The sequence below is a fragment of the Henckelia pumila genome, chromosome 1, assembly GCF_033568475.1.
Source record: "Henckelia pumila isolate YLH828 chromosome 1, ASM3356847v2, whole genome shotgun sequence".
Taxonomy (NCBI): domain Eukaryota; kingdom Viridiplantae; phylum Streptophyta; class Magnoliopsida; order Lamiales; family Gesneriaceae; genus Henckelia; species Henckelia pumila.
In genome coordinates, this window is record NC_133120.1 from 749,467 (window position 1) to 774,288 (window position 24,822).

A 24,822-nucleotide genomic window follows, 5' to 3' on the forward strand; every position below is an offset into this window, starting at 1 on the left:
CTAATGCACAACTTAAACCCCGACAGTACGTACACACATCCAAAAACCAAGCTTGAAATTAATGATGAAACTGAACTAAAATAGGAAGATAGAATGGATTGACAGAAGAAAGAACTATGAGCCATAATGAAAAATGGACATAATGTTTCTTCTGGGGATAGAACATTTATTAAAGCATCGGCGAGAAGTCATTCATTTATCGAATATTTTCTTTACGTGTGTTTGTAACTTAAGATATGAAAAATAGTGAGGAAAATTGTGATGGTAATCCAAGCTTGGAGGCATAGAGTGGACTGTGCAGCTGCATAACTGGGAGAAGGTGCTGGTACTTTAACTTGGGCAACCGGCTCAGACGAGGGTCCAGCTGGTACGATTCGTAGGACATTGATGTCGACTTTCTGTCCTGCTTGACAATGTCCTGGTACTCCACACAGGAAGAAGTGGTGGCCATAAGAATCGACAGTTATCGTGTCGTTCCCAGTTGTGTGAGTCGAGATAGGGGAAGACGCATTGCACGCCTTGTAGCCACCATGTGTTACTTGCATCACGTTGTGAAACTGCGGGTGGTACACGAAAACTGAAATATTGAAACCTTTTTAGATTCAAAATTATGATAAAAATTAAGCATCCTTATATATCTTAATGTGAGAAGAAGTAGAAGGGAAAAAGAGAGGTATATATGGTAGGTTCTAGTTTTATTAAATTTTTTTTTTTTAAAAAAAGTAGCGAAATATTTCCTGTGTCGAAAATTATCATTTTTTTTAATATTAATTTTCACATAAATTGACAAAATTAACTCAATTATATGATAAAATATTTGTTGATTAGTTTATTTTTTTTAATTTTTTGCTCCTAAATTTATTATAGAGTTTTATGTGAGATTAATTTTTGAAATTTAAAATATTGGAAAAATGAAAAACGGGAAGATTACCATCGAAAGACTATTATTATTTGTAACATTTACTTAATCCACTTAATAATTAATTTTTTATGTTTTTTTCATTTTGAAATAAAAAAATATATCAAAATCAAGAATAATAATATTAATATAAGGTATTTTGTCAATTTATGTGATAATGGGTTTAAAATAAGGATAAATTTCTATACGGGAGGTTTTTAATTAGCTTCGTTTGGACAATTACTTATAAAAAAAAATTATACACTTTTAAAAAACATTTTTATGGGATAGTATGGCATTAGCCACGTAGTTTAGATTCTCCATCCCTTGTGTGTGTGTTTTTTATTATTATTTTTTTTTTAAAAGTAAAAAGTAAAAAATCCCAAGCAACGTGAAACGAAAGACAACGCACAATGGGGACATCTAAAGGTGAAAGTTTGGGCATCATCATTTATGGCGTGCAATTTTTTAAAATTCGAATCATTGGCAACTTGTAATGTGTTGTGGTCACCATTAACTGTCGGTAGGCTCGCAAAAAAATTGTAACAATAATAATAACAAAAACATTCCTTAATTAAATAGTCGAATTCTTAAGAAAATAAATAGTTTTCGTATACTAAAATATACTCAGTTTAGCCAAATATCATCTTAGTTATCTAACCAAGTTCGTAAACTTTATATAGTACATATTATGGTGGGAAATTAGATCAACACCCTTACGAAAAGTACATAAAAAAGGTATAAAACATATGTACTCAATAAGCTTGAAAACCCTATGTATAAATATTTTTTTGAAAAAAAAAACATTTGGTTCTATATTTTATTTCGAATAAGAAATTCTGCGTTTTTATTTGTATGAAAAAAAAATAAAAACACAACATTCTATTTGATGAGTAAAATCATTCTGACTAGAATACATGTTTTATTAAGGAAATTAGTATAGTTGAATTTTTTTTTATTATTGAAATTCATAATTTCGGCATGCATAAATTTGAGACGTACACAGCAAAATGAAAGGAGGCACCAAACCAAAATATGATACCAAAGCCAATTGGTCATCCATTAATCCTTAAACAAGTAAAATGAAAGTGTAAAAAAGTTGGCCATATTTATTTTCTAGTTGGAAGAAGGCAGCTACGTACTCATTCAAATTGCAATCTAATAATGATTATAATGTTAATATATACATTATCTCTTCATTCTTATCATGACTTGAAAACTTGTACGAATCCAAACAAATAACAAATTAAGAAACAAAATATGAATGATAAGGAAAGATTAGAAGACATGCCTATAACATCACCAAGTTGAAAGTTTTTTGTAGCTGCCCATTGCTTGTAATCCACATTTCCAATGGTAGTCCAGCCGGCGGAGTCTCCGACGGAATGAACAGCCCCGGTTGACAGATCAATCACTGAAGAAATTAGAATGATAAAAAACATGAAATAATATCCCACATGAGATGATTTTTTCTCCATAAATTAAATCTTAAGTTTTCTTTGAGGATATATATAATTGAAGTTGCGAGAACTGAGAGGACGTACACTTTGTTTTATTTTGTTTTGTGGCTTTTTTATAGAGAGATTGTGGGGATATTTGGAGCCTTTCAACATATATATATGAATCCTTCTTTTATAATTCTCTTCTGTTAAGACGATATATATTATATTATTTTGTGTAAAGATATATAAGACATTAAATGATTATACAATATTCTTATTAATTTCATCCTACGATTCACTCGAGTTTTACGAATATTAGAATTATAAATTATTATGTTATATATACACATGTTTATTAATCGATTATCTTTATATTATATATATGTATATTATCATGCCCACATGCCACGAGTAAAATTAATGGTGCCTAGCTAATTTTTTTTAAAGATAAAGTGGCTTTAGCTAGGAATTAAAGAAGCCTTTTTCCCATATCCATTTGTGAGGGAATAAGTTGAGTGGAGAGGTAAACTATGTGGAAAATGAATGGCACACCTCTTCCACTCAATTTGAGTTTTGCACATGATTTTGATTGATAGATGCCATTTCATTTGAAATTTGAAGGCTATTTCAATTAAAATTATTAGATGAAAATCGTTATAAAAAAATAAATATAGTACCATATATATTAAATATAATCATCACAAATAATTTAGATAGTTAAGTAAATTCTTAGAGATTAATAATTCTGTACGTGTAGCTTTTTAATTAGCTTTCCAAATTTATAATCCATCCCTAACAAGTAACAACCATAAATTATCAAAAACTTTCTCTATGTTTTTCTATACCTTTCAAACACGTGTTACTTATTTTCACGTATGATGATTTTGTATTGTGAATATCGACTTTTTAATTATTTCTTTCTTGCTTTTTGTTTTTGTTTTTTTCACCAAAGTTTTCTTTCTCGCTTTTAATAAATATATAAATACTAGCATGCATAACATACGCACGCGTTTGATATCTACATGAAAAACACCAAATTTTTGCAATGGTTTTTTGGAAACCATAGCAATATTGCTACGGTTTTAAAAAATAATGGCAAAATTTTGTTACGGTCCACACCGTTGCAATAAATGTGATGTCTAGAGAAAAACATGTGTTGTAATATAGGACGACGGCTCAGTTAAGAACAATTTAAAAACCATTGCAAAAATCGTTGCAAAACCTTCTTTGCGACGGTTTTTGGAACGTTTTTTACGTACGTAACAAATGGCCGTTGTTTTTTATACATCGATGCACGTACACGATACAATTATTAAACTATGTTTTCGATAATAAATTTTAATAACTTTGAAAATGTTGACTTAACAATAAATATAGTTAATATATGGAGCTAGACTAGGGCTGGAGAAAAATATCGAAATGTTGTCATACCGCTTATATCGTACCGAAAAAAAACCGTATATACAAAAAATTTCGGTACGGTATCAATTTTCGGTATCGGTATTGGTATAAGATTTGCGAAATTTTGGTATTTCGGTATACCAGAAAATTATAAAAAAAATTCGGTATACACGGTATCGGTAGAAAAATTTCGGTATACCGAAATTCGGTACGGTATCGGTAAAAAATGTCGGTATACGCGGTATCGGTATGTTACCGCGTATACCGACATTTTTTACCGATACCGTACCGAATTTCGGTATACCGAAATTTTTCGGTAAGAAAGATATTGGTTTATGTCATACCAAAATTTCAAAATACCGACATTTCGGTACGATATGCAATATTCTTTGAATACCACGGTATATCGTACCGAAACACCCCTAAGCTAGACACACACATATATATACATATATATATATATATACATATATATATATATATATATATATATATATGGAGACAATATGCCCTTCAATAATGTATTATGAATAATAGTGTTTATGATGACTTATAACTAATTTAACATTAGTTTTAAATTTGATATGAAATCTCAAGTTCGTAACTCAATTATGACAGTATCTATACCCATTATATTTCAAATCAATCAATGAGAGTAAATTTTTCATCCATTAATGGAAGGAAGAAAATTATCTCACATCACAAGTAGCTATATATTGACGGATGTGCAACTAATAAATGAACATGGCAGCAATTCATGAATTACTTGAAAGCAAAGAATCATATGCAAAGTTAAGGTCGTTCGACGGTGCATGTCTGATTAAGACACCATCATTGATTAATATTTAATTTTGATGAACCTTTTTAAAAAGAAACATTTTTGTTAGGGAAAAAAAAACTGAATACGTTTTAATTAATGGATACAGTACTTTGCGAAAACTAGCATCCCCACTTTTTAAAAAGAGAAGCAAGATCATAACACCAAAAAAATTTATATATTCAAGATTCGATGTTTTACTTAAATAATGCAAGATTGTGTTTGAATAGAGGAATTTGAAGTTATGGATTTCAAAACAATTTGATGAATTTATGTTGAGCGGATTTCAAATTCATTTCTTCTTTAACTTATTAAATGCGATATGACTATGATTGATCAGAGATCCAGTATCCAAGATGGGTGCCTTTGAAATCTGCTCTTCAAATCTCTTCCCAAATCGGATCTCACTCTCTCCATATCAAATACTTTCGTCCAAATGCAACTTAAGATTTGCAAGCGTTCCAGACTCTTGTGGTGCTAATATGTGATTAAAATACAGAAAATCTAACTTGGATATTCTCAAACGATTGTGAGCCCTGTTTGATCGCGCTAGCTAGCTAGTTCTAATTTCCCTGCTTAAGTGTCTGAAAGAAATGTTTATACCTACAAAATTCCTTAAGTATTTAAAAAGATTTAATTAAAGTTTTTTGTCTTTCTTGGACTTGAAGTCTCATGATGATAAAGTTTAATTATTTTCTTAGTTAGTAGATTTGAGATATTATTGTACTTTATCATAATATTTACTTATCTCATGTTTAATTGATTTATTTCGTATCTTTGTAGATTTGATTTGATCCAGAAGGAATAAGATCAAGTTTAATAGGAATCCTATGCCTACAAGAAAACAAAGAAGAGAATGATTCTTTTCTATATATTGTTGTGAAGGAAGCGTGTAGAAGTGACGACCAATTGAGAGATTTGTGAGAGATTTTGTACGTGCAAAATTGGGAGATTTTGGAATCAATTTTTGAAACTCGTTCCGGTCGTATTTCCTTGGATGCCATTGAAGGTTTGAAAGCATTGAAGATCGAAGAGTGTTGCTCTCGTTTATTCGGCATCAAGGATTCGTCTTCTTATTTTATTTCTTTATTATATTTCGTATAGAGTTTTTAGGAGATGCTTTGTTATTTATTTTCTCACTTACTTTGTGAAAATTGATTTTGACAATAATTCACTAGTTTTAGGGTTTGTAAAACTCTTTGATTATTTTCTAGTGAAAGTTTTGCCATGAGACATTGCAAGAGTATTGTATACTCTTGCTTAAATATTTGAGTCTATTTATTTTGTTTTTTATTTATTTTTCACGCTTTTACTAATTTTCGCTGCATGTTATTTGAGATGTTATTGAAGATGTTGTCAACATCTAGTGACAACATCTAAATTTGTTTTATGTGAAACCGTTTATTTCTTACAAGTGGCATCAGAGACATATTTTTGATACACTAATAACTTATCCTGGTTTGCTTATTTTATTTCAGGGAATACTATGGACTCGTCTATTACTGCAAACTTGTTTCTGAAACCTCCGGTTCTTGATGACATGAATTATTATTTGTGGAAGACAAGGATGCGCTTTACGATCAAAGCTATGGATGAACGTGCATGACAGAGTATACTTACCGATTGGAGTGCACCAAAGATCGTGGACAAATATGGTGACTACATCATAAATCCAGAAACAACATGGACAACTGAGGAGGCACAGATTTCAAGCTTTAATGCTAAAGCTATCAACGCCATATTATCTAGCGTGTACATGAGGATGTTTGGTCTTATTGCTGATTGTGTTACTTCCAAGGATGCATGGGATACTCTACAAGAGCATTGTGAAGGATCGGAGAGTGTCAAGAGAACAAGGATGAGGCTGTTGAATTCAAAGTTCGAAAACCTTTGTATGAATGATGATGAAACAATCTCCAAATATGATCAAAGACTTCGAGAGTTAGTTACTGAAGCATTCAATATAGGATAACCGATTTCCAATGAGAGACTTGTGAATAAAGTCCTTCGGTCATTGCCTGAGAGATTTAATGGAAAGGTTTGGGCACTTGAAGAATTAAAGGACGCTTCAAAGATGAAGTTGAAAAAATTAATGAGTATCCTTTAAGTGTTTGAGATGAATACTATTGGGCAGAATAAGGACAAGGGAAAATCTATAGCCTTTCAAGCTTCAAATGACTCATATGAGGAGTATGTTCAGTTTCGTCAAGAAGTTCCTCAATATGATCTTGAGGATGATACGATCTCACTCATCACCAAAAAGTTCAATATTATCTGAAAAGGATGAAGGAGATTAAGAAGGCTGACCAGAAACTTAAGGCTCCAATATTTTCTAACAAGCCTTTAAGAATTGCTGGATCAGATCAATCACCAAGGAAACTTCTTGATTCTCAGAAACCTCGACTGTTGTTGGAAGGGAAAAAGAAGCCTACTTCAAAGAAATTGGACACTGTTCAGTGTCATGCATTCTTTGGACATTATGCCAATGAGTGTGCTAATACTATTCGAAAGGGGATGAACACATCATTGAGTGATGAATCTAAAGAAGATGAAGAACAGGAAGATGAATAAAGTTACACTGCTCTTACATCTTTACTGGAAAGCAAGAAGTTGTTTCAAGTCAATCTTTTAGGTGTTGCCGAAGGTGTTGCCACACCTGGCTGAAACATCTCCCAAAGATCAGTATGTTTGACTTCTTCTAATGCTAATGATATGAAAGAATGGGTGCCCGGTGAGCCAACTTGTGGCTAAGGGCTTTGTGACATACTATAAGATGTTTAGATGAAGACCTTGAATATACTATAGTGTATGTAAGATGTGGTAGCACATAGGGATGGCTATCATGAAACACATCTTATAGTCACTGTATATTCTAAACAGTTCCTAGTCGATTGAGCCGTCCGTTAATAAGGATAAGGATCGCTCGAGATTGAGACTAGCATTTGCGATGCCGAGTACCACGTTTCATTGGTATGGAACATAGAGATGTTCAAAGCATGCAGATGGATATTCATACGATGAATGATCGAACTACCCTATCCGGACTTTCCAAGTGGTTATCACTTATCGAGTGGATAAAGTCCGCGGTTTTGGTTGTACACCATTAGTCCTTACTACTTGAAACATCATTGAGACTCTATATGCTAGTACTGCGCTTTGACTCGTTTACCGACTCTATTGGGGTCATCAGGTGTCGGGATTGGGTACAGTTACGACACATATAGGAGTCGATGCTTTGTTGTCAAGGATTCACCACATACTTGCTAGTGTGGATATCCTATGCAATCTGAGGAGATATTAGTGTGACGAATCTCTGGCCAGAGTACATGATGTGCAACGACCCACTGTATCAAGACGGGTCTTTTCAGCGTGCTTATGTCCTCACTCACACGCACCCTGAGAAACATCCCAGGGGGTCACCCATCCTATAATTTCCCCAAGTCAAGCACGCTTAACTTTGGAGTTCTTATGTGATGAGCTTCCGAAAAGAAGATGCACCTTCTTGATATGAGCAGTACATATGAACTCTTTTAAGCGCTTCTCAACTATGTAGTCCCATACCTACACAGTCTCAGAATCCCCTCTCATTCTGGCACGGGATCGGTTCATTCATGTCTCCCTCCGCCTAGAAGCCTACCGAAGCCGCTCATTGTCCGTGCAACCTCTTGGCACCGGCGATCACTCCCTGCCTCCTCAGCCCCGGGCGTCACATGCCCACCAGCTTCCGCTTGGTTCGTCCCCGAACCATACCGTACTAAGAGAGGTCGGCTCTGATACCATTTGCAACGACCCACTGTATCAAGACGGGTCTTTTCAGCGTGCTTATGTCCTCACTCACACGCACCCTGAGAAACATCCCAGGGGGTCACCCATCCTATAATTTCCCCAAGTCAAGCACGCTTAACTTTGGAGTTCTTATGTGATGAGCTTCCGAAAAGAAGATGCACCTTCTTGATATGAGCAGTACATATGAACTCTTTTAAGCGCTTCTCAACTATGTAGTCCCATACCTACACAGTCTCAGAATCCCCTCTCATTCTGGCACGGGATCGGTTCATCATGTCTCCCTCCGCCTAGAAGCCTACCGAAGCCGCTCATTGTCCGTGAAACCTCTTGGCACCGGCGATCACTCCCTGCCTCCTCAGCCCCGGGCGTCACATGATGTGTTTTAAGAAATGGTTTCTTAGTAGCACATGCGATGTCACTATTTGATCTTCAAGATGCATTGCATAGTTATCGAATCTCGAACGACTCTCGATTTACCAATGGTTGTTGATTCGATCGGGATATATGGATGAAGGGACCGTACTGTACGCTAACCAAAATCTATTGGTTCTTGCAGGCACTATCAGTGATACCTAGGGAATCATGGGGCGATGTTGCTAGGCGCTCTTACCATGATTCGATGGGCAAGTCGGAAATTGTTGTTCCGAGTCACAAGGAGTTGTGAGCCCACGGCTAGCTGTATCCCTGAACCATTGAGGGTCACACAAGTAAGGGATTTTTAATCCCCGTTGAGATAGTTAAATTTAAAGAGTTAAATTTAATGAACAAAGAAGTGGGACTTCTTATATCAGAGTAGAAGAGTAAGATTTCCTAAAATGACATAGGGATGAGCATTTTTGGAAATCACTGAATTCGGATTCAGAAAATTTATCTTGACTTTAAAAGATGCAGAAATGGTTTCTGTGCACATTGGTGAAATTGGTTTATCAATCTGAGTCACGATGAATTTTATATTAATTTCTGAACATGCGGGCTTTGCTTGTCAGGCTTGAACTTATGACTAATGAGCCCTAAGCTGTTAGCAGCCCACATTATAAATAAGTTATTGCAGTACAGAAATTACACAACAGAGGTCACAATTTTCGAAAACCCTAGCTGTTTTTATCAAATTGGCCGCCGCCCCCTCTCCCTCTCTGCTCGAAAAATTCCAGCCTGTGAATTTTGAATTTGCAGTCTGGTTTAACGGATCAAATTCGTTAATTCTCTTCGTAGAAAACTTCTGATAGATTTTCTAGTGCAATCTATCAGAGGGATTAAACTTCTGTTCGTGGACCTGATTGAAGAATTGTTCGTCCATCAGTTCCTGGGATATACAACAAGAGCAGAGTAATCTGTTGGTGTCCATAATCTCGTTTCGAGATTTCAAGGTAAAAATTTAATTGTTATTTAATTTTTACACACACAATTTAATCGTAAAGTTTTGATACCCATGATATGGAATCATTCCATATAAAATTTTAAAACTTCCGCTGCACCGGGTATCAATTCTGATTGATCTGATCACCGTTCTCCAACAGTGGTATCAGAGACAAGTTGCTCAGATCAAGCGATTAAATTAATCGATTGTACAAAATTTTTAAGCCTCGGTTTTTGAAACAAAATAAAATTTTAAAATTTTTGACGGGCAAAACACGGGCAGCGATGGTCGCTGCCCGGGGCAGCGCACGGCGCTGCCCGGCCCGAGCCCCTTTTGGGGCGCGGGCTGCCCGGGATCGTCCCGGGCGGCCCGAGAAAATTAATTTTTTTTATTTTAATTAAATTTTAATATGTTAAAATTCTATTTTTGGTCCGATCGAAAATTGTTTTTGATTGGTCCACGAGGCGTCGGATTGAATTGTTCGAGTCCGAAAATTTTAAAATTGATTTTTGGATAAATTTGAATTTTTGGAAAATTTATAGATTTTATCCGTTAAATCAGATTTTATGAAATTAATTATTTTTGGTACAATTGATGATAAGTTATGATCTTATGAAAATATTGAGTAAAATATGATTTTATGTATAAAATTGGATTTTATATGTAAAATATGATTTTATTTGATAAAAAGATAAAATATGATTTTGTATGTAAAATAAGATTTTATATATGGAATATGATTTTATCCTTTTTAATTTAAATTGCCATTGCATGTTATCCAATAAATTAATTTTGAATTAAATATTATTGGATAAGGATGATCGATTGCCATGACCAATTTTGTAGGTGTATGTTAGAGAATTTACATTTGTTTTTATTGTTGTTGGATTTATTAATGGGCCTGGTTTATGGCCCAATATGAATTATCATATGTAATAAAAGTGGGCCTGGTTTATGTCCCGTTCCCACCCCTTAAAATGTATCCCCTACTTGTCATAGTTATTTATTATAAATACATTAGACTTAGTGGGAGATGAAGATTTGAAGACAAAGGTGGGCCCAGCAGACAATAAAGATGAAGAAATGTAAATTGGAAGCTCAATGTAATAGGATTGCATTGCATACCTGTATATTACCTAGGATTGGACTTAGACTCGTGATTGGAAACCACGGGTTGATTAGAAATGGAATCGATCATCCTATATAATATATGATATTATCGTTGTATGCATGTTTTAGACTAAATTGTATGAATCCCGCAAGCATACAAATTTTAAATGATGAGACAAATTTTCAAAATTAAAATCCCTCATTTTAAATATGATTTAAAATTGATATTAAGATAAATAAAGGGAATTTAAATATTGTTTAAATGTTCCTACCTTCCATCAACGATCAATGTATGAGATGCTACCCGCGGATACGGTTCGGCTCATATTATTGGGGGGGCCCGTTCGTCGGAAAGCTGTACATTGGATCGACACATGTTGTAAGTTGGGTGGAACTCCCATGGGATCGGCTCATATTATTGGGGGATCCACATGGCGACCGTCCATCACAACTTAATATTGATGGGTCATCTTGACATGTCACAATAAACGGCGTCATATTATTGGGCCCTTATTGGACATGAGGTAAAAACATGGAGGTTGCTTTGGAAGCAATTGGGCTTTACCTTTTGAAAATTATGGTTGGCTGATATTATTCGGGACCATAGTTTGTCAATTGGACTCCATGTTCCCACTAAGGAAAACAGTTTCCCGTTTTCACTAGAGGGTAGTGAAATCGTTAAAATAGTGGGAGTGAGATTCATAAAATAAATTTCGCCTATTTTATGTCTTAGTAAATTAATTAAACAATCACTGATTATTGTCTGTTTCTTTTCAGTATTTCATAAAGATGAATTCGCGCAATCCACTATTCTCTATTCTCGAACAAAATAAACTGACTGGCGCAAACTATACGGAATGGTTCCGTAAGTTGAAGATTGTCTTGACCTCGGAGAAGATGCTCTACGTGTTAGAAAAATCTCCTCCGAAGGAAGCACCAGCTGACATAAGTCCGGAAGAGTTGGCCAAACTTGATACATGGTGGGACCATGATATCAAGGCCAAATGCTATATGCAAGCCTCGACGCCTGATGAACTCCAGAGGCGATTTGAGGATACCGTGAATGCTGCTGACATTCACGTACAAATCAAGGAACTTTTTGGGGCTCAATCGAGAGCTGAAAGGTTCGCAACTGTAAAAGAGTTAATGACGTGTCGCATGCGTGAAGGGACTTCGGTCCGTGATCATGGGGTACGAGTGATTTGGCTCATTCAGAAGTTGGTAACGCTTGATTTGGTATTGGAGCATGAACTCAACGTGGACTTATTACTTCTCTCTCTTCCTTCTTCGTTTGACGGATTTGTGGTGAATTTCAATATGAACAAGATAGAGGCCTCCCTTGAAGAGATGGTCAATATGCTTGTAACATATGAAGCCACTTTAAAGAAGGATAAACCAGTTCTCTTGGTGGGCTCCTCTTCTTCAGCTAAGAAGGGGCCAAGTACAAAGGGTAAGAAACGTTCTGCCCCACCCAAGAAAACCGGACCCGAGAAAAAGAACAAGACAAAGGCTTCAAACATGGAAAAGTCCAAGGATGTTTGCCATCACTGCAAGAAACCCGGTCATTGGAAACGTAACTGCAAGGAATATCTAGAGCAGTTGCGAACTGCGAAGGGTATGTTCTATATTGAAATAAATGTTTCACTTAATACTACTTCTTGGGTATTGGATACCGGATGTGGATCTCACATTTGCAATGATTTGCAGGTGATGACAAGAAGTCGCAAGCTTAGAATGGGTGAGACCCAGCTGAGGCTCGGAAATGGTTCTAGAGTTGAAGCTAAAGCTGTGGGAGATGTTTATTTAATTTTGCAGAACGATTTTAAGTTACTTTTGAGAGATGTTTTATTTGTTCCAGATTTGATTAAAAATATTATTTCTGTTTCTATGCTTGATAGAGATGGTTTTTCTTGCAATTTTGTGAATGTGATTTGCAATATTTACAAGAATGAATGTTTGATTGGAAATGGACAACTTGAAAACGATCTATATAACTTAAAATTAAAAGACGTTCCAATAAATTATGTTGATAAACCGGTAACAACGAATAAAAGGAAAATCGATAGTCAAAACCCGGCAAACCTTTGGCATGCTAGGCTAGGTCATATTTCCTCAAGGAGGATGAACAAGCTAGTGGGAGAGGGAATGTTTGATATGTCTGATATTAACTCTCTACCTACTTGTGAGTCCTGCCTGAAAGGAAAAATGACTAAATCTCCATTCAAGGGGAAACCTGAGCGTAGTCAAAATCTGTTGGATTTGATCCATACAGATGTTTGTGGTCCATTTAGAATTGGTACTCAATTTGGCCACACCTACTTCATTTCCTTTACTGATGATTATTCAAGGTATGGGTATTTATATTTAATGAAATATAAGTCTGAAGCATTTGAAAAGTTCAAAGAATTCAAGGCTGAAGTAGAAAACAAGCTAGGTAAAAGTATTAAAGCACTTCGATCGGATCGAGGTGGAGAATACTTAAGTACCGAGTTTTTGTACTATCTGAAAGAGAATGGGATTCTCTCTCAGTGGACTCCTCCTATGACACCTCATCTAAATGGTGTATCGGAGCGTCGTAATCGAACTTTGTTGGACATGGTTCGATCCATGATGAGCTTCACTGAGCTTCCACCTTCGTTTTGGGGCTACGCGCTTGAAACGGCGGTGTTGTTGTTGAACAACGTCCACACCAAAGCAGTGGATAAAACACCATACGAGTTATGGAATGGCAAAGCTCCTAAGTAATCGTACTTGAGGATTTGGGGATGTCCTGCTTACGTGAAGCAGACAGTGGGAGATAAGTTGGATAGTCGATCCACCTTATGTTATTTTGTAGGATATCCGAAGAATTCAATCGGATATTATTTCTATCATCCTACTGAAACAAAAGTGTTTGTTTCAAGGAATGCCACCTTCTTGGAGAAGGAGTTCTTATTGGATAAGAAAGGCGAGATGATGGAACTCGAAGAAATTCGAGAAGAACCCGAAATACAAAATAATGATCCCATACCTCAAGAATCTTCAGAGGACACGCCTATACTTAGAAGATCCGAGAGGACTTCTAGACCTCCTATTCGATATGGTCTTCTTCTTGAAGGGGATCAAGATGAACCCGACGTTGGATGTGATCCAAGAAACTTCAAGGAAGCAATTTCTGATGCGGATTCAAATTTATGGCTTGAAGCTATGCAGTCGGAAATAGATTCGATGCATACAAACCAAGTTTGGTCTTTAGTAGATCCTCCCGATGGAATTGTTCCAATAGGGTGTAAATGGATCTACAAGAGAAAGCTTGGGCCTGATGGTAAGGTATTGACCTACAAGGCACGATTGGTGGCGAAAGGTTATACTCAAAGACAAGGAGTTGACTATGATGAAACCTTTTCACCAGTTTCAATGTTCAAGTCCATAAGAATCCTTATTGCCATAGCTGCTTGGTATGACTATGAGATATGGCAAATGGATGTGAAGACTGCATTTCTTAATGGAAACATTAAGGAAGAGATCTATATGATGCAGCCTGAGGGATACACATCCATGGGAAGCGAGCATAAGGTATGCAAGCTTCAGAGATCGATCTATGGTCTCAAACAAGCATCAAGAAGTTGGAACCAGAAATTTGATGAAACAATAAAGGATTTTGGTTTCATCAAGAACCCGGAGGAACCGTGCGTGTACAAGAAAGTAGTTAAGGATGCTGTGACATTCTTAGTACTTTATGTTGATGACATCCTACTCATTGGGAATGATGTAGGGATGTTGCAGTCAACAAAGATATGGTTATCAGGTAGATTCTCGATGAAGGATTTGGGTGAGGCATCCTATATTCTAGGGATACAGATCTATAGAGATAGATCTAAGAGAATGATAGGACTCACTCAATCAACTTACATCGAAACCATATTGAAAAGGTTTTCAATGGATGGGTCCAAGAGAGGACATCTACCTATGTGTCATGGAGTTTCTCTATCCAAGTCCATGTGTCCCAAGACTGATGAATAGATAGAGAAAATGACACATGTACCATATGCGTCAGCCATAGGTAGTATCATGTATGGGATGATATCTACCAGACCGGATGTAGCATTTGCTCTGAGTGTCACGAGCAGATATCAAGCTAATCCCGGTCAAATGCATTGGAAAGCCGTGAAGGACATTCTTAAGTACTTACGAAGGACTAAGAATATGTTCATGGTATATGGAGGAAGAGAACTGAAATTGGAAGGCTATACCGACTCTAGCTTCCAAAGTGACGTGGATGACTCGAAGTCAACCTCTGGATTTGTGTTCACGCTCAATGGCGGTGCTGTCTCTTGGAAGAGTTCCAAGCAGGACACCACAGCGGATTCCACCACTGAGGCAGAATACATTGCGGCATCAGCTGCTGCTAAAGAGGCCGTTTGGATGAGGAATTTCGTCCAAGAGTTGGGCGTCATTCCTGAAGTTGTTGGTCCAGTCCCGGTGTACTGTGACAACACGGGTGCCGTTGCTCAGGCAAAGGAACCAAGGTCTCATCAAAGATCCAAACACGTACTGAGGAAATACCACATCATCCGGGAGATCGTGGAAAGAGGAGACATCACCGTCGAGAGAGTGGCCTCTGCAGACAATATAGCTGATTCACTTACTAAGCTCTTGCCAGGACCATTATTTGACAAACATCGCGAAGCAATGAGACTGCGTAGTATGACTAGTTGGCTTTAGGGCAAGTGGGAGATTGAAAGAGTGGGTGCCCGGTGAGCCAACTTGTGGCTAAGGGCTTTGATGACTCTATGTATAAACAATCTTTTGTTTAATATAATTTACACTTTTATAATGGCATTTGCTTTATCTTTTATCATATTATTATGTTGTGACATACTATAAGATGTTTAGATGAAGACCTTGAATATAATATAGTGTATGTAAGATATGGTAGCACATAGGGATGGCTATCATGAAACACATCTTATAGTCACTGTATATTCTAAACAGTTCCTAGTCGATTGAGCCGTCCGTTAATAAAGATAAGGATCGCTCGAGATTGAGACTAGCATTTGCGATGCCGAGTACCACGTTTTATTGGTATGGAACATAGAGATGTTCAAAGCATGCAAATGGATATTCATACGATGAATGATCGAACTACCCTATCCGGACTTTCCAAGTGGTTATCACTTATCGAGTGGATAAAGTCCACGGTTTTAGTTGTACACCATTAGTCCTTACTACTTGAAACATCATTGAGACTCTATATGCTAGTACTGTGCTTTGACTCATTTACCGACTCTATTGGGGTCATCAGGTGTCGGGATTGGGTACAGTTACGACACATATAGGAGTCGATGCTTTGTTTTCAAGGATTCACCACATACTTGCTAGTGTGGATATCCTATGCAATCTGAGGAGATATTAGTGTGACGAATCTCTGGCCAGAGTACATGATGTGTTTTAAGAAATGGTTTCTTAGTAGCACATGCGATGTCACTATTTGATCTTCAAGATGCATTGCATAGTTATCGAATCTCGAACGACTCTCGATTTACCAATGGTTGTTGATTCGATCGGGATATATGGATGAAGGGACCGTACTGTACGCTAACCAAAATCTATTGGTTTTTGCAGGCACTATCAGTGATACCTAGGGAATCATGGGGCGATGTTGCTAGGCGCTCTTACCATGATTCGATGGGCAAGTCGGAAATTGTTGTTCCGAGTCACAAGGAGTTGTGAGCCCACGACTAGCTGTATCCCTGAACCATTGAGGGTCACACAAGTAATGGATTTTTAATCTCCGTTGAGATATTTAAATTTAAAGAGTTAAATTTAATGAACAAAGAAGTGGGACTTCTTATATCAGAGTAGAAGAGTAAGATTTCCTAAAATGACATAGGGATGGACATTTTTGAAAATCACTGAATTCGGATTCAGAAAATTTATCTTGACTTTAAAAGATGCAGAAATGGTTTCTGTGCACATTGGTGAAATTGGTTTATCAATCTGAGTCACGATGAATTTTATATTAATTTCTGAACATGCGGGCTTTGCTTGTCAGGCTTGAACTTATGACTAATGGGCCCTAAGCTGTTAGCAGCCCACATTATAAATAAGTTATTGCAGTACAGAAAGTACACAACAGAGGTCACAATTTTCGAAAACCCTAGCTGTTTTTATCAAAGTGGCCGCCGCCCCCTCTCCCTCTCTGCTCGAAAAATTCCAGCCTGTGAATTTTGAATTTGCAGTCTGGTTTAACGGATCAAATTCGTTAATTCTCTTCGTAGAAAACTTCTGATAGATTTTCTAGTGCAATCTATCAGAGGGATTAAACTTCTGTTCGTGGACCTGATTGAAGAATTGTTCGTCCATCAGTTCCTGGGATATACAACAAGAGCAGAGTAATCTGTTGGTGTCCATAATCTCGTTTCGAGATTTCAAGGTAAAAATTTAATTGTTATTTAATTTTTACATACACAATTTAATCGTAAAATTTTGATACCCATGATATGGAATTGTTCCATATAAAATTTTAAAACTTCCGCTGCACCGGGTATCAATTCTGATTGATCTGATCACCGTTCTCCAACATGATAAGTGTAATTATGATGCAGGTGATGTAACAATGTCTATGGAAGATGTTCAAATGATGTATGAAGAGCTGTACACTGACTGGATTGAAAGAAATAAGTCGAATACTATTCTTTAAAAAAATACTGATTTGAAGGTTGTTGTTTCAAGACTTGAGGTTGTGCTGAGCAAGAAGGACCTGGAGTTGTGTCAGGTAAAGGAGTAACTCATGAAAGCTAAAGCTACGTTGGCCAAGTTTAATTCAAGCACAACCAAGCTTGATTCTTTGCTCATGATGGGAAGAGATGGTAAGGCTGGACTAGGCTTTGAGAACAGTAAATTTGAGGTTGGTGAATGCTCAAAACTCCTGTGTTTTTCAAAGAAATTAGCTCAACCAAAAAGGTCACATCCACCGATCCTCCAAAACCAAAGCCACAGTCTACTGCTCCTTTAAAGTCTAGAAGGAAATGTAAGTTTATTTGTCACTACTGTCATAGACCTGATCATATCAAACCATACTATTTTAAGCTATAGGAAGACTACAGACAGAGATCTGCATCGAAGGTGTTGCCTAAGGTGTTGCACAATACCTCTCACAACAACAACACCTCTCACAGCATCTCCAAAAACAGATCTACTGTGAGAAAAGTGTGGGTACCAAAAGCTGATATTCAATATTATATGATTTATATTATTTTAAAAACTAATGTTTCAGGTGCTTGGTACTTTGATAGCGGTAGCTCACGTCATATGATAGGTTTCATAAAGTTTCTCACTTATTATGTTGAACAGAAAAGTGGAAAAGTAACCTATGGAGGAGGTTCAAAGGAAAACATTGTTGAAAAAGGCACACTGAATGTTGCTGGTTTGCCTAAGCTTCAAAACGTGCTTCATGTAGAAGGGCTTATAGCAAATCTAATAAGCATTAGTCAGTTTTGTGATGATAACTTGCATGTTCAATTTGATAAGAGATTATGCAAAGTGTTTGATAATTCTAACTTGTGTGTAATGACAGGTACTAGGTCATCCGATAATTGTTATCAACTTGGAGAAGAGATGACTTGTAGACACACAAATGAGACTGAATTTGACCTATGGCATCAAAAATTGGGTCATGCAAATTTCAGACTTTAAAGAACCTAAGTAAGCTTGATGTTGTTAGAGGTATGCCTAATTTGAAATCTGATATTTCATTTATGTGTGAAGCATGTCAAAAAGAAAAGCAAACTAGGGTGTCGCACCAGATGTTGCCAACATCTAAGACAACACGCTGTCTTGAGCTTATACATATTGACTTAATGGGTCCAATAGATGTTGAAAGCTTCAGAGGTAAGAAATACTCTTTTATTTGTATTGATGATTTTTCGACATATACTTGGGTAAATTTTTTGAGAGAAAAAAATCAGACACATTTGATACCTTCAAGAAATTGATCACTAAGATTGTGAATCTACACAACCTGAAGGTAGTCAGAATTCACACTGATCATGGTAAGGAGTTAAAAAACTATTCTTTTGCAAGTTTGTGTGATAAAAAAGGTATTTCTCATGAATTTTCTGCTACTAAAACTCCACAACAGAATGGAATTGTTGAAAGAAAGAATAGACTTTGCAAGAGATGACAAGAGTGATGTTAAGTTCAAAGAATATTTCAAAACATTTTTTGGGCAGAAGCCTTGAACACTGCATGTCATATTTCAAATAGATTATATTTGAGAAATGGCACTACTATGACATCCTATGAATTTCTCATGGGAAAGAGGCCAAACCTTAAGTAATTTCATTGTAGGATCGGTTCTCTTGTGCCCGGAAGCGCAATGGAAGTTTAAAATTTTATGTAAAAACCGAGCACATGTGTAGCATTCAAAATGTTAAACATCCATAGAGTGTTTAAGATATTTTTACCTATCAATCTCAAAAGATTGATTTATGGCTCCAACCAAGTTGTGAACAACTTAGCTCTTGAAAAGGTAGATACTATCTACAAGCCTCCAAGAGCACACCTTGCTCAAAAATGGAACAAGCCTCTAAGAACACTCCTTGTTCGAAAATGAACTCCTTTCTTCAAATTAGGTCCACGACTAGTCAAACTAGATTCACTCTAAATATGCACTAGAATATTTAGAGCATTTTTCATTGAGATTTTCTTTGCCTTTTCTCCCAATATGAAAGACAAAATTTGGAGAATTATTTGATGTAGTGTTCGGTCATTTTGAGAAAAATTGAGAGGAATATTGAGAGTATTGGTACTTAAAAAGTGTGTTATGATAAAAGACAAAGCATGCATGAAAAAATTAAAAGCATGCATAGAAAAGTGTGCACTTTTTTTTTAACCCTTCATATTCATTCTCTCTCATGTATTGTATATATTATATGTCAAACATGTATATATATACATGGCCCATGAACTTAATATTTAATTAAATATCAAACTCAAACCCATTTAAGTTTAATCAATTAATTAAATCCAACTTGAACTCATTCAAGCCCAGTAGTATAATAATTATTCAACACTATTTCTATTTGGGCTCTACAAGACCCAATAGTGTTTAATTAATTCAACACTTGAATTAATTTAATTATTTAGACTCTAAAAGGCCCACTAGTATTTTATTAATTCAACGCTTGAATTAATTTAATTAAGTTCATAATAATAATTTCAAAAATCACCATTTTCAAAATTAATTATTTTATTCAAGTCAACTTTTAATCTTGGAACACATTAACAAATTAAAAGTTGCAGTGGGTTCACATCTCCATGTGATTCGGGATCAACAAGTCTCTTTGATGTGATGATATTTTCCTATATTTATGTGTGTTAATTGGTGTGATTAGAAGAGTTTGCATTGATTAAATTCATTGTATTGTTACGTATGAATGTTTTTGGTTTGATTTAGGAAAAGTGAATAAATGGAGCTCAAGATGGAAGAAAAGAGCCGAGATAAGAGAAGAATTACGAAGAAGCAATGGTCTATAAATCATTTTTAATTTTAGATAAATCCAAATCCGATCTCCACCATTCAGAATAAAATTCAAGATTTTTTGAAGCAGCTGTCCAAATTTCAGCTCAATGCAACGACCGCTAGATCTCCGGATATGAATTTTTCAAAATTGCTGCTCGCTGAAAAAAAAAAGTTGGGCGCTCGATCCGTCCAATTCAACCGATCGAGCGTGAGCAGAAATAAAATCTGGACAGAAAGTTGGCATAATTTGGGGCGCTCGATCCGCTGAACTCGCGCGCTCGATCGCGACGGACTTTTCCGAGAAATCATTTTAAATTAGAAAAATTATTTCTTTAGGACTCTAGTCTTTAAATACTCCTATAACTCAAAAATTAGGGGGATTTGGATCATACTTAGACGAATTGGAACGTGAGAAACACATTGGCGGCTAGTTTTCTTCTCTCTTTTCTTAGATTTAATTTTATTTCATGAAATTTTCTAGGGAATTCATGAATATTTGTGGCTAATTTTTAGTACTTGGTTGAGGAAGACAAACTTATTTGTGAGATTCAGTTTTCTATTGTTTAATTCCAAATTGCGTATCAAGAGTTGTTTTGGATTGATTGTCATGCTTGTATGTGAGATTTTAGGATTGATCACCTTAGGATTTTGCTATACAATCTATTGCTAAATTAGAATTCAAATCCTTAATTGTTTGAATCATCTGATTTTTGAAGCAACTATGATTAATATTTTCCGCTGGTGAATTTGTTAAATCGTAGGAACAACAATTTACTAGATTAAATACAAACGCTGATATTTGTGTTGTCTAGATTCATCAGTTTTACTCATTTGAATGATGCCGTGGATTTAAATCTAATCGCTGGTATTGGATTAATTTATGGGGTAAGGGTTAACTTAAAACGCTGGTGTCTAGTTAACTAAAATTAAGGTGAAACATGAATTAAATTTCCAATGATGAATATTCAATGTGGATTAATTATTTTTAGGGAATCGATGATCGAATGAATAATTTCAAGGGTGTAGTCGACCTTTCTTATTTTAATTCTTGCATAGTAGTTAATAAAATCCAAAAAACCAATTTTATTACTTTTAGTATTTTAAGAACACTATTTAAATTTCACTTTTCTCGTGAAAACGATCCCTACTCGCACTACTGCATGTTTTGTTTATTTGATTCGAGTTGGGTAATTTGAGCGTGACACGACTTAGCGCTACCAAATTTTGGCGCCGTTGTCGGGGAAGGCGTTTAGTTTATTTGTGTTCTTGTTTTTATTTTTATTTTCTATTCTTTCCACCAGTGCTTCTCGGGTTTGTTAATTCTTACAGGAGAATCTTCTGAAGAAGAATTTCCCTACGATTCAGAGATAGAGAGAACACTCCTTAGAAGAAGGAAGGAGGCTCGTAGGAAACAAAAAAGGACGAGCTGCAGACCGATATTCCTGAGGAAGAGATGGATGCCAACGCAAATATGAGCCTGAGACAATTGGGCACTCCTGATCCCAATCAACAACCTTTATGCATTACTTTTCCTACTTTAGAAAATAATGCTACTTTTGAGCTTAAATCTGGGTTGATTCACTTATTGCCTTCTTTTCATGGTCTTGCAGGTGAGGACCCTAACAAGCACTTGATGAAATTCCATGTGGTTTGCACAAGTATGAAACCCCATGGAATGACAGAGGATCAAATCCAACAGAGGGTATTTCCTTTCTCTTTGAAGAGTGCTGCTAAGGATTGGATATATTATTTACCCTCTGGATCCATCATGACTTGGACTGAGATGAAAAGAATTTTCTTGTAAAAGTATTTCCCAGCTTCTAGAGCCACCAACATCAGGAAGGAGATCTATGGGATCAAGCAATTTACAGGGGAATCACTTCATGAATACTGGGAGAGGTTCAAAAAGCTTTGTGTTAGCTGTCCGCAACATCAGATAAGTGAGAATTTGTTAATTCAATATACTTATGAACGGTTGTTACCTCATGATAGGAGCATGCTAGATGCGGCCAGTGGAGGATTTTTTGTGGACAAAACTCCATTTCAAGCGAGAAATCTGATAGAGAATATGGCTGCCAATTCTCAACAATTTGGCACCAACAGGAGTGATCCAGGACCCAAACGGGGCAACGAGGTAAATGTTTCTTCTCTTGAACAACAATTGATTGAACTGACGAATTTTGTGCGTCAAATGGCTATAGGGAGTAGACAAACTGTAAGAGCATGTGGAGTTTGTGCTAAAGTGTGACATGCAACTGACATGTGTCCCACTCTTCAAGAGGGATCTGCTGAGCAAGTCAATGCAGCAGGAGGATTTCTCGGACCACCACAACAGAAGTATGATCCTTATTCCAACACATACAATCCAGGTTGGAAGGATCATCCCAATCTCAGATACGGAAACTCTCCAGTACACCAACCACATAATCAAGCTTACGGAGCACCGTATCATCCTCCACCACAACGTCCTCAAATTCTAGAGCCTGGTGAGTCTTTAGAAATTTTTTTTAAGGATCTTGCTACTAATACTTTAAATTTTCAACAGGATACAAGAGCAAGTATCCAATAGTTGAACACTCAAATAGGGCAGTTGGAAACCGCAGTTAACAGGTTGAGGCACAAAGTTCTAGTAGTCTGCCATCACAGACAGTGGTGAATCCGAAGGAGAATGTTAGTGCAATCACCTTGAGGAGTGGAAAAGAGTTGAAGGTTCATGAAGAAGTGGTGAAAGAACCAGTACAGAACGAGGATGAAGAAAAATCCAAGGTAGAGGAGGATGAGATAGTTCAAAAGGACGCACCAAGAGGTAAGTTTCCTCCTCTCTCTGAGTATAAACACATACCCCCTTTTTCCTTAGCATTGAAAGAGTCTAGGAAGGATGATGGAATTAAGGGGTTGTATGAAACTTTTCGTAGATGTGAGGTAAATATTCCTTTGTTAGATACTATTAAAAAAGTACCTCGCTATGCTAAATTTTTGAAAGAATTATGTACTGCGAAAATAAAACAAAAGTTAAAGGGGTGTAAAAGAGTTGAACTAGGAGAACAGGTTTCTGCTGTCATTCAGAGGAAGGCACCTGAAAAATGCAAGGATCCAGGTATGTTTTCGATTCCTTGTAAAATAGGAGATGTTCAACTTGATACGGCCATGTTAGATTTAGGAGCATCGATTAATGTCATGCCATATTCTGTTTATTCTTACTTAAAACTTGGACCCTTGAATGAAAATGCAATTGTTATCCAGATGGCTGATAGATCTACTATTCATTCTAGAGGTGTGTTAGAGGATGTTCTTGTGCAAGTTGATAAATTGGTTTTTCCTGTTGATTTCTATGTGCTTGATATGAAAAATAATGATTTGAAGAGCCCAATTTTGCTAGGAAGACCATTTCTAAAAACTTCGAAGTCTATCATAAATGTTAACAATGGCACTCTTACTATGGATTTTGATGGGGAGATTGTTAAGTTTCATATTTTTTATACCCAAAAAATTCCTAGTTGTGAAAGTGTTGTTAATAATATTGATATTAATGATAACTTGTCACAAGAACACGCGAAAGATGTGAATGAGGATAAGTTGAAGGAAGTTTGTGAGACCTCAGTTCTAAACAACTAATCTTGGGATTAGACAACACTAAGACATACAATAACCAAAGGTAAAAGCAATAAAAGAATTTTTTTTTTTTTTAAAAGAGAACAGTGTCGCGCTCGATCCGGCAAAAAGCCAGGATCGAGCGCACCACTTCTCTCAACTCTCTGCCGAGAAAAATTAAGGTGCCGCGCTCGATCCGGCAAAAAGCCAGGATCGAGCGCACCATTTTTCTGAAACCTCTGCCTCAAACAAAACAGGGGCTGCGCTCGATCCTGGCTTTTCCTAGGATCGAGCGCACCCTGGGCATCAGAAACAAATCAGAACAGGGCAAGCTAATCAACTCAAACCAACAATATTCATAACAACATGCATCCATCCAAATTCAACATAATCTCGACTACTTGATACAAAATCAATTCTTCCAACTAGTACATAAAATTCTGGAGTTCAACAACTGTTCAAAGTAGAGGATATGCAACAACAACATAACGATGAAGTTCGATATCTAAACATGTTCCAATCTAAACTAGATGAACATGCTGACACGACTTCTATACCGAGTCTCACTTCTACAACTTCCCCTCGGAGCTAACCATGCCTCTTCTGACTTGATCCTGCCTCACCTGTTGCCAAGTACACATACAAAACAAAGCAACAGCCGGATAACCGGTGAGAATGATAATCCCAGTGAAAGCAACATATCAAATATTGAATAAACATCATGCTATCAAGACAACATATTCAAGTCAAGGTTAATGAAATGCATGTCTTTAAAAACCAGGATATCGATTCTGATAAACAAGGGATTGCTGCTGTGCTTTTGGGATCCCGAGGATGAGATCACATAACAACCCACCGACTCTCCCAATCGAGGTGGTGCCACGTATCCCACTCCTCTAGACTTTGAGCAAACAT

The 24,822-nt window shown here is 36.4% G+C and overlaps 1 protein-coding gene across 1 annotated transcript; it reads right to left on the minus strand.

The window, feature by feature from the left end:
- Positions 1-80: 80 nt before the first annotated feature.
- LOC140879886 (mavicyanin-like) lies at positions 81-2,481 on the minus strand. The gene is made up of 2 exons (XM_073283845.1): positions 2,190-2,481; positions 81-577 (listed from the first exon to the last, which is right to left on the minus strand). Exons 1-2 carry the CDS (start codon positions 2,374-2,376, stop codon positions 213-215), a joined length of 552 nt encoding a protein of 183 aa, XP_073139946.1. The 5' UTR covers positions 2,377-2,481; the 3' UTR covers positions 81-212.
- Between the last annotated feature and the right edge of the window lie 22,341 nt (positions 2,482-24,822).

Excerpts from the sequence above, each read along its gene's own strand:
- LOC140879886 (XM_073283845.1), bottom strand. The coding sequence starts at position 2,376 with ATGGAGAAAAAATCATCTCATGTGGGATATTATTTCATGTTTTTTATC. Across the intron at positions 578-2,189 it reads TCAACTTGGTGATGTTATAG|TTTTCGTGTACCACCCGCAG; the intron begins GCATGTCTTCTA and ends TCAATATTTCAG.